We start from the raw sequence: 10298 nt of genomic DNA on the forward strand, positions 1-10298 counted from the left end.
GAGGAGCCGGCCCGGCGGCGGGGGGGGGCAGAGGGGGGCAGCCCGGGACCCCGGCCCCGCCCTCCTGGGAGCAACTTCGAGGCGGGGCCGAGGGCAGGGGGTCCGGGGCGGGGGGCGGCAGCCCGGGACCCCGACCCCGCCCTCTGCACCTTCGAAGCGGGTCCCGAGGGCAGGGGATGCGCATCCGACGGGGGGCGCAGCTCGGGACCCCGACCCCGGCCCCGGCCCCGACCCCGACCCGCCCTCCTGGAAGCGCCTTCGAGGCGGGGCCCGAGCGCAGGGGGTCCGGGGGGGGGGGGCATCCCGAGCCCGCCCGCAGCGCCCCCGACCGGCCGGGGACGGAGCCCCGCGGGGGAGCCCGGGGCCGGGCCGCACAAAGCCCTATTGTGGCCCGGGGCCGCCGCCACAGTGTGGCTTTTGTTCGCCCTCCGGTCGGCGGCGGGCACGGCTGATTGCAGCCCGGGGCGGGGCGGCTGCGTGCCAGGCGGGGGCCGCCCTGGGGACCCCTGGGGCCGCGCCGCCGTCGACCCGCCGGGGCCGGCCGGGGCGAGCGGGCGGGCGGCGAGCGGTGGGGGGAGGAAGCCCTCGGTCCCCCCCCGTCCCCCCCCCGGCTGTCCCCCGGCCCCCCTCCCCCCACCCCGCCCGCCGTGGGCACCGTGGGGTGCCCGTGGGAGTCTCCAGGTGCCGAGGAGGGCTCCCGTGGGCTCACTCTTCTTTCCTTCTCCTCCATTCTCACCAGGACAAAATTTAAAATCGAACTTTTTATTAAATAATAATAATAATAATAAAAAAAGACTCCATGAGGGCACGATCCTTTCCCTTCCACAATATTACCCTCTCCCCAAGCCCCAGCGGCTTTTACCCTTTAACTTGGGGCCTTGAGGGAGCAGGAGATAGAAAAGGAGGATCCAAAGTCACAGGAAAGGCATTCAAAGGCACGAAGCGGCTTTAAAAGTCACCAGAGGTGGAGTCGGGAGCATTGGAAATCCCAGGTTGGGGGGGCCCGTGGATGCAACCCCAAATCAGCTTGGGGACCTCTGTCCTCCTCGCTGTGTAAATTCTTCTTTCTCGTGGCTTCTAGGCTCCAGCCTAGCAGTGCCTCGGACAGAATGGGCACTCAATAAATACTTGATTTATTTGAATCTGATCCCAGAGAAAGCCTCCCCCGCCTATTCTTCTGGAGACGCACCTCCAACCCAGTGTGCTCCTCCTGTGAGGTGGGCTTCCCCAACGAGCACGTCTAGGATGGCAGCTGCAAGCTCTCCATAACCATGGCAACGAGGGATTAGCCTGATGGGGTCATGGTGTCAGGGGAGGGGCAGTGGAAAGAACCTGCTCTGGGGTCAAGGGAGCTGGGGTACATTCCAGTCCTCCCCTCCATAGGACTCGAGGTTTCACAGCTTCTGGCTGGGGCTGGGAAAATTAGGGATCCCTATTGAGAGACACCCCTTTAACAGACAACTCTTTAACAGAGATCTAGCTAACCAACCCTATTAGCAGAGATTCTATTAAAAGAGAAACCCCATTAACTGAGACCCTGATGATAGGAATTCTATTGACAAGATCTCCACTAACGCTTTTTCTGTACAGAGATACACTTAGCTACAGTTTCCATAGCAGAATCGGACCTCCTTCCCTCCCCAGCTCACTCTACCTGACCTGTCATCATAACTTAGATAAATAGAATTATTATTATTAGTATTCATTTCTCTTGGAACATAGGGGTTAAATATACAGGCCCGGGGGCAGCCTCCCTGACCCTGGGGTCACCCCATCTTTGGGATCAGATCCCCACTGGTCTGCCCCCCTCTTGGCACCCTGCTCCCTGCCAGGTCGCTAACCCCAATCCCCCTAACTCTGGCCCCTAATGAAGAGGCCACCAGGGGGCAATAAATTATCATCATCATCATCATCATCATTATGTTTGTGAAAACAAAAACAAACAAACAAAGCGCTCTGGAGCATGGAAAGCAAGTGGAGTAAGAAGCTGGGAAGACTGGAAGCTAAGCAATCGCGGTAAACAAGCTTGGGAAGCAGAAAGGTCTGGAGTTGCCAAGGAGCTGGTGGGATGGAGAAGGCAAGTGTGGGGAGCCCAGATGGAAGGGAGATGAGACGGTGCGATAGGAGCAGAGGGAATGTTGGGGGGGGGGGGGTGGGCGGCTGGGAAGCCGAGCACAGAAGTCGGGCACAAGGTGAGGGCCTGCAGCACGCGCTCTGGGCGAAGGTCGCGGAGCCGCAGGGCGCGCTGGGGGTCACCAGGCCGGCGGGCGGGGGGAGCTGGCAGGAGCCCCAAGGGCCGCATGCTGGGGCCCAGGGGGTGAGGGCAAGCGGCGGCGTCCACGAAGCCGGCGGGGGCGGGAGGGGCCGGCGGCCCCGCGCCCGCTCAGATCTCCAGCAGGCTGCTCTGCTCCGGGCTGCCCTCGGGGGCTTTCTCTGGGGGCGCGGGGGAGGCGGGGGGTCGGGGCGTCTGGCTGGCCTCCTCCTCCGCGGCGCCGCGCGCCTCCCCCGGGTCCTTGGGGCCGCCGGCAGGGGGCCCGGGGCCCGGCTCGCCGTGGGTGCGCTGGTGTTTGCTCAGGTGGTCGCTGCGGGTGAAGCGCTTGGAGCACAGCAGGCAGGTGAACTTCTTCTCCCGCGTGTGCGTGCGCACGTGGCGCTCCAGCTCGTCCGAGCGCGTGAAGCGCTTGCCGCAGAAGAGCCAGTTGCACACGAAGGGCCGCTCGCCCGTGTGCCAGCGCAGGTGCGCCTTCAGGTGCGAGGCCTTGCCGTACACCTTGCCGCAGCCCGGGATGTGGCAGCTGTGGATGGGCTTCTTGCGCAGCCCGGCCGCCGCCGCGCCCAGGCGCTCGAGCTCCTGGCAGTTGGGGCAGTCGCAGGAGGAGCGGCCCGCCCCGCCGCCGCCGAAGCCGCCGCCCCCCGCGCCGGCCCCCCGGGGCGCTTTGGCCGCACCGCCCCCCTCCAGCGGCCCGCTATTGCTCACCGCCTTGGGCTTATAGACGTCTTGGGGCAAGACGTGCTGGGGCCCCGGCTGCAGGAGGTGGGGAGCGGGGTAGGGGGCCGGGTTGAGGGGGGCAAAGTCGGACGGGTAGGTGGGCAGCTGGGGGTTCAGCGGAGGCTGAGCCGGGCCCGCGGGCAGTGTCCCTTGCAGCCCATCACCCTGGCCCTGCCCACCACCTAGCCAGTTGCCCCCGGGGTGCATGTCCCACCAGGGAGCAGGAGCGTTGCCAGGGCCCGGCGAGATGCCTGCGTGGATGCCTGCCTTGTACCAGGAGCCGTAGGGATGTGCCATGTCCAGGGAGGTGTAGACACTGGGCAGGCAGTCAGGAGAGCTGTGGCCCTTGGGCACTAGTAGCCCGGGGTCCTGGGTGCCCGTGGGTCCAGGGAATGAGTGGGAAAAAGGAGGGTACTCATTGGCGTAGCCCGAGGTGGGGGCAGGAGGACTGCCTGCAGGTGAGAGGAGCCCATTGGTGCTTGAAAAGGGGGCTGGGTAGGCGTCCCCCATGGTTTTGGGGGCTGAAAGGTCGCTGCCCACGGAGTATGGCTTCTTTGCGCCTGCTTTGCCCAGTGTCGTTGAGTCCCGCAGGGGGCTGGTGCCGCCAAATTTGCTGCACGCTGCCGTCAGCATGGCCAGGGGGCTGGAGCCATAGTGAGCTTCCTCCTGTGGGCAGAGGGAAGCGCTGCTTAGGGGGGGCGGAGAGGCGGGAAGGGAGGCAGACTCTGCAGAGGGAGAGCAGAGCCAAGGGCCCAAGAAGAGTGGAAGAGGATGGGGGGGGGGCAGTGAGCAGTGGGCCCCAGGGCAGAGCTCCAAAGAGTCAACGGAGGGGAGCAAGGTCTGGAGCAGCCTAGCAACTGGAGGAAGGAGGCAGGAGGCAGGAGGCTGGAGGCTGGAGGCAGGAGGCTGGAGGCTGGGGGCGGAGGCAAGGAGGCTGGAGGTAGAGGCTGGAAGCAGAGGCAGAGGCTGGAGGCAGGAGGCAGTGGCAGGAGACAGAGGCTGGAGGCAGGAGGCCACTGTGCAGTTGCTGGGAGGTGCCAGGCCTCAGATGAACAGGAGCCACTTCTTGGCTATTCAGCCGCAGGGACGGACGCAGCACCGAAGTGAGGTGAAAATTAGGGGTCCTACCCCTGGAAGTGGGTTCTGAGCCGGGGCCGTGGTCAGAGACTTGGGGAGAAAAGCTGAGACTCAAAGAGGAACGTGGGAAGAAAGCGAAGTATTAGGGGGCAGCTGCCCCCCCAGAGTGTCTCAGCTTTACCCCCGAGCCCACTTCCTGTCCCGCTCCAGCTCCTGACCGAGGCAGCGAGTGGCCGGGTCTCCCTGAGGCCGCAGCCTATGTCCCTGGTAAGGAATCTCTTGGCAGGGACTCGAGGGCTGGGGAGCAAGAGGAAGCGACGCGGAGACACTGGGACATTGAGAGGGAACAGGGCCGCCGCCAAACCAGGACTGTGGCTGAGGCAAGAATGTCTTTCAAGCGGGCAGTGGGCACCTCCTGCTCTGTGGAGCCGGCTGGTCCCCCTTTGGGAAGGCTGGAGGGGCCCGACGTCCTCACAGCCCCCGGGCCGGGAACTGGGGTGGCCCAGATCCTGGCTCAGGGCCGCCCACGGCCCCCCAGGTCCTGCGGCCCCTAATGCGCCCGTGTGGCTGGTCTCTCTCCAGGCGCGTAGATGCGGGGCGCAGGGCTCTTTCAGAAACGCGAAATGCCCTTCATGCCCATCATGCTGCTCCTGCCAGGCCAGGCCACCCTGAGATTCCCCTCCCCCAGGAGCTCGGGGCACCCCCGCAGTCAGCCCCAGGACAGGCCAGCAGGAGGTACCCTCCGGAATCCCGGGTACAGGCAGCCATTATCGAGGATCCCACCCAAAAGGATGCCCCCCCCCCAGCAGCTGAGCCCGCACAGTTCCCTGATGGGATCCTCAAAAGCTGGTGTACCTGGTGCCTTCCCGGTAAAGCTGGGACAGACCCCGGGCACCAGGCCTACAGGTCAGTCTGGGGCTTCTGGGCCAGGCCGTGGCGGGGGGCGTGTGCACTCAGCACTCCCGCACTGCTCCCCAAGGGCAAACCTGCCGCTGCCCTGTGCAACCACGTCTTTCTGCAGTCCTGTCCCCTCGACCCACGGACCCCAAATTCGAGCCTCCAAAGCCTTCCTGAAATCTGGCTATGGGAAAAGCCCTGTGTCCTCCCCAGTTTCCCAGGAGCCTCCGATCTCACAAGCAGAGGGTAAGCTGAGGCAGGGTAGCTGATGGGGCAGGAGTCAAACCCTAGCAGAAAAGTAAAAACAGGGGCGCCTGGGGGGCTCAGCAGTTGAGCATCTGCCTTTGGCTCAGGTTGTGACCCCGGGGTCCCGGGATCGAGTCCCACGTCAGGCTCCCCACCTGGAGCCTGCTTGTCCCTCCGCCTGTGTCTCTGCCTCTCTCTGTGTCTCTCATGAGTAAATAAATAAAATCTTTTAAAAAAAGAAAAGAAAAGAAAGGTTAGAAACAGAGTGCAAAGGGGAGAGGCAGAGACCCAGAGCCCGGAGGAGCAAAGGACCCTGCAAAGGCACAGACGGAAAAGCCACAGGGTGGGGGGGGGGGGACGGGACAGAGAGGAAAACTGGCATGAGGGGCAGACATGGGCAGGGGCTCAAAAGAGCAGAAAGGTGAAAAGACAAAGGGCAGAGAGAGAGAGGAGAGCAGACAAAGAGGTGATGGAGAGAGCCTGGGCCAGGAAGGCGGAGGAAAACAGAGGGAAAGAGGAGGAAGAAAACAGAAAGGGGGGAGGAGGAGGAGGAGGAGGAGGAGGAGGACGGCTCTCCTACCTAAGAGAAAACCACCATGATGCTGGGCCCCAGAAAACCCCCAGACCAGGCCACTCCTCCCTCCCTCTCCCCCTGACCGCTTCTCCCCCCCGGCCCAGCCCGGCTCCGTTGGTTTCCCTGCGGTCGGTTTATTTTTAAAAACGCCGACGCCGTCCCCCCCGCCCGGCCCTCACACTGTGGCCACAGGGGCCTCAGCCAAGCCCAGGGACCCCACCCAGCTGGGAGAGGGAAGGAGGGGTGAAAGAAGGCAAGCGGCCCCAGGCCGACAGGAGACCCCGGCCCTGGAGCCGAGGCCCCGGGGCCCCTGAGGGCAGGGAAGGGGGGCAAGGCGCCAGGCCCGCTCAGACGGTTCTGGAGGCCAAGAACCGGGCACCTGGCTAGGTCCACCACAGCCTCAGGTCCCTTCTCGGCTGCTCGGGCGACCCGCGAGCGTCCCACATCTGTGCCCCCAGGCCCGGCCACATGCTCTGGAGCTGACTGCCCAGGAGCCCAGGAGGCCGCCTTCCAGCTGTTTCCCTCCTACCTCCACCCCACCTTCTGCTAACACAATAAAAGGGCTTAATGCACTGACAAGGACTCTCCAGAGAAAGAGCAAGGGGCGTCCCAGCTCTCCCCACACGTGCCGGGAAGGGGGCCCCCTCTTCCCAGGGCCTCGGGGTGCCCAGCGGACCTCCTGCTGAGCTCACAGCCACCTGAGGGCCCGCTGGCCTTCCCCGTGGGCACCTGAGTTCCAGGGTCCAGCGCCAGCTCTCCGCCGCCAGCCTCCGCCCGCGGCCGGTCCTCCCACCTCCAGCTGCCATCCCCACCCGGCCCTCACCACTGCTCCCTCCTGCCTCCCGCCCTGCAGCTCAGGCGCCCAGGTGAGCCTCTCGCCCAGGTGAGCCTCTCGTCAGGCAGCAGCTGCGTCCCTCTCGGGACGCCAGAGGGCCCCCCCACCCCGTGCGGGCAGAGGGCTCCCTGGGTGGGCAAGGGGGACGGATGAGGGCCCAAGTGCCCCCACAGCAGGAGCACCAGGCGGAGGGGCTGGATGCCCTCGTGCGGGGGCATCTCCAGCTCCCGGGCAGTGAGGGACACCAACACCCAGACTCCAGGGCGCGCTCCCCTTGCCAAGTGCCACCCCAGTCCTGCGCCCCTCCTGCAGGCCCCTCCCCCGGGCCCCAGTGCCACGCTGGCAGCCCTGGCCCGGCGCCCACGCCCACTGACACTGCCCCTGTCCCGAGGCCCCAGGATGTCCAGGCACCTCGTCCTGAGGCTTCCTCGAGACCAACTGCAGCATGTCAGTGCGGGCTCAGCGTGGGGCCTGGCGAGGGGACGAGGGGATGGCAGGCGGGCAGCCCGCCCTCGGTGCGCAGGTACAGCACACCTGGGGGCCCGACTGACGGAGCCGTGACCAGGGCCGCCGTGTCCACGCCCCCGGCTTGCCTGCCTCTCCCTGACGCTCCACGCAGCCTGACCTGCTGCCGCTCGCCGCTGGACCACAGATGCTCAGGGGCCACTGCATGTACGCACCTGCGCTCCCACAAAGGCTGCCCCACGTGCAGGCCGCGTGTTCCTGCTAACGCTTGGGCCCAGGCCAGTGAACGCGGGGTCAGCGTCCTGCGCCGCCTCGCACCCCCCCAGGCCCAAGGAGTGGGCTTCCCGTCTGGCCCGTCACCCCTGGGGCTGAGCTCGGGCACCGGGAGCAGAGACGGGGACTTCCGAGGGGCCGGGGAATCTGGAACGGTCAAGGCTACTGAAGGTGCTTGACCTGAAGGGAGCTTTCTGGCTCCAAATTCCTGTGGAGGGACCCAGACGGCAGGACAGAGATGACAGAGAAACAGAGTCAGCGACCCAGAAGCAGGGAGAGAGAACTCAGGCCGTGCTGAGTGGCCGCGAGGGCCTGCGAGTCCTTCCTTTCCAACTGCGCACCTGGAGTCCCCCGGAACCCCTGACCCCGAACCTGACCTCCATGGCACCCTGGTTCCCTCCAACCCCAGTGCCAAAGGCTGGGGTCCCAGCCTGTAGGGGAAGTGGCCCAGTCCGCCCTGGAGCCTCCCACTCCCAAAATAGAGCTGAGTTTGTCTTTGGCTGAAAGCTAAATATTTGTGAGCCGGGCAGGCGGCCTCAGACCCTGGCCCTCCTCCTGGGTTCCCCGTCAGGCCCGGGCCGGTTCCTCTGGCCAGCCCCCCCACATGCACAGCACTGCCCGCTCCCTTCTCTCAGGGCTCACCTGATCCCCCGCACGCCAGGCCAGAGGCCCAGCCCCTGACCACCTACCGGGCAGACCAGCTGCCGCTCAGGCTCGGCCTGGAGCTCCCCAGAGACAGACCCGGGGCCCCCAAGGCACTGTCCCCATTTGCTGCCTGGTGCCCGCCCCCCAGCCTCTCCTTCGCTGTCCCCCCTCTTGGCTGAGCTGCCCCCACCCCTCCTCTTCCTCCTTTCTCCATCCCCGTCCACTCCTCAGGGTTGGCCTGCAGGCGGGGACCTCGACCTCGGAGGTGCGTGCCTTCTCCTGACCTGACCCCTCTCATCTTCCTCTGACTGCTCTCTGACCCCTGCCCCCTCTGTCCCGCCCTCCCTCCTGCCCCCTGCTCCCTGCAGAGCCCTGTCCTCTCCTCATCAGAGGGACCCTGGAAGTGACAGGCACCACAGCCACTGTCTGTGTGAGTTGGGAGGTGGGGGCGGGCAGGGGTTAGGGCCAGTAGGACTGTCGCTGGTGTCCTGGGGGGAGGAGGGGACAGTTACCTCAAGCAGGGAGGACGCCATCCTGAGGCTGGGGACCGGGTCCCAAGGAGCCAGGCAGATGGAGAGAGCCAGCCGAGCCGGGGAGAGGGAGAGGGAGAGGGAGGGAGAATGGGAGAATGGGAGAGAAGAGATCTAAAGTTAGAAGGGACTGGGGGGTGGGGGTGGGGGGGCTGTGCTCTGTCTGTAGGGATCCACCCTCTAATTACAGCTTTCCCAGCGGAGAAGGCTCCGGATCCAATGAGCAGGGCGAGAGAGGGAGGCAGAGGGTCCAAATTTCCTGCTCCATTTGCTGAGCTCCCCAAAGAAGGGATCTGGGCGGGAGAGGAGAAGCCGGGCTGGGGAAGGGGTGGAAGCAGGAGGAGGTAGGGCGGGGGGCACGTTGTCAGGGGTCCCGGCGGGCTGCTGGCGGGGAGGGCCGGTGGCCCAGGTGTCCCACACCCCGCCCCCAGCGGCCCCGGCTCCCGGGTCAGGTACCTGGGGGCGCCGGGGCCGGGCGTCCTGGGGCTGTCCTCCCCGCAGCTCTGGCAGGGGGCGTGCGGGCGAGGGGTGGCCTGCGGGCCCGCGCCGGGGGGCCGGGCTCCCCTCCCGGGCCAGCCCCGCTCCCCTGCCACTCGGGCCGCGATCCGGGGTCCTCCTCTGCTCCAGAGTCCCGGCTGCCGCTGCTGCCGCCTCTGCTGCCGCGCGCCTACTGCTGCTGAGGCCGCGCCGCCCAGGGAAGGAGCAGGAGGGAAAAGGAACAAACCCCAAACCACTAATTAGACATCCAGGGGGGGGATGGGGGATCGGGGACGACACTCGCACAGAGAGCCTGGAACACACTGACACACACACTCACGGACAGCCCCGGGATGATCCGTGCACACGTCCGCGCACACAGTGCTGCCCACACGGCCACGGCCACTGTTCTGACCGAGCACAGCCACACTCGCACACAAGTGAGCACAGTGACACGGCTGGAGGTGGACACACCACACACACACACACACACACACACACACACACACACACACACCCCGGGCTGACCACAGAGATGCTTGCGTCCCCAGTCACCCTAGATCTGGAGGACGGGCCTTGTGTGTGTGTGTGTGTGTGTGTGTGTGTGTGTGTGTGTGTGTGTGTACATGTAAGGCAGGAGGGAGGCCGTGCTCTGGGTGGAGGCTTTAGTTCCCTAAACTTTTAGGGTCACTGAGGTATGTTAGTGAGCCAGGCCTGGAGGAGGGGTGCAGAGTGGAAGAGGCCTTGGCACAGGCTCAAGGGTTCCCCAATCTTCCCACTGCCTCAGTTTCACTCCTAGAAAGGAGCACCCAGGCCTCCCTCCCTCTGTGGGGCAGACGCTGGATCTTCAGATTCTGAGAAAATTGAAGGTGGGCAGGAGTGAGGGTGGAGGTGGAAGGTCACCGGGTCAACTCATCCATGCCCGTGCCGACCGCCTAGCCCCTTTGGATTAACTCCCAAGAAGATAAGCCCTGGTCTCCATTATTCCTCACCAGTTACCATCCCCAGGCTCCCCTTGGCCACACATCAAATCTCCATCCTTTGCTGGATGGTTCTTCCTCTGAGTGGTCATGCTTTCCTGGGAGGGAGCTCCTGGTTCCTTCTCTCACCGCCACGCAGCAGTGCTCTCTTGCAGCAGGCAGAATTGAAGCTAGAGCTGCAGCAGGACTTCCCAACGGTGACTTCTCATCAAAGTGGGGAAGATAAGAAGGAAGGTGGCATCTCTCCCACAGAGGGGCCCTGCCAGGCTGCTGTTGCTTTGCAGCTTATTCCCCAGCATAGCCCTCAACC

General features: G+C 65.1%; 1 protein-coding gene across 1 annotated transcript; it reads right to left on the reverse strand.

Moving 5' to 3' along the window:
• Positions 1-2383: 2383 nt before the first annotated feature.
• On the reverse strand, positions 2384-10053 carry SP7 (Sp7 transcription factor). Its single transcript, XM_055337139.1, has 4 exons — positions 10001-10053; positions 8988-9207; positions 8514-8541; positions 2384-3655 (listed from the first exon to the last, which is right to left on the reverse strand). The coding sequence occupies exons 1-4, from the start codon at positions 10008-10010 to the stop codon at positions 2384-2386; spliced, it is 1530 nt and encodes a 509-aa protein (XP_055193114.1). The 5' UTR covers positions 10011-10053.
• Positions 10054-10298: the final 245 nt, after the last annotated feature.

Source organism: Nyctereutes procyonoides, unplaced genomic scaffold (assembly GCF_905146905.1).
Source record: "Nyctereutes procyonoides isolate TBG_1078 unplaced genomic scaffold, NYPRO_anot_genome, whole genome shotgun sequence".
Classification (NCBI taxonomy): domain Eukaryota; kingdom Metazoa; phylum Chordata; class Mammalia; order Carnivora; family Canidae; genus Nyctereutes; species Nyctereutes procyonoides.

Excerpts from the sequence above, each read along its gene's own strand:
- SP7 (XM_055337139.1), bottom strand. Across the intron at positions 8,542-8,987 it reads CCCGGCCCCGGCGCCCCCAG|CCTCAGGATGGCGTCCTCCC; the intron begins GTACCTGACCCG and ends CCCGGTCCCCAG. Across the intron at positions 3,656-8,513 it reads TGGCGTCCTCCCTGCTTGAG|GAGGAAGCTCACTATGGCTC; the intron begins GTAACTGTCCCC and ends CTCTGCCCACAG.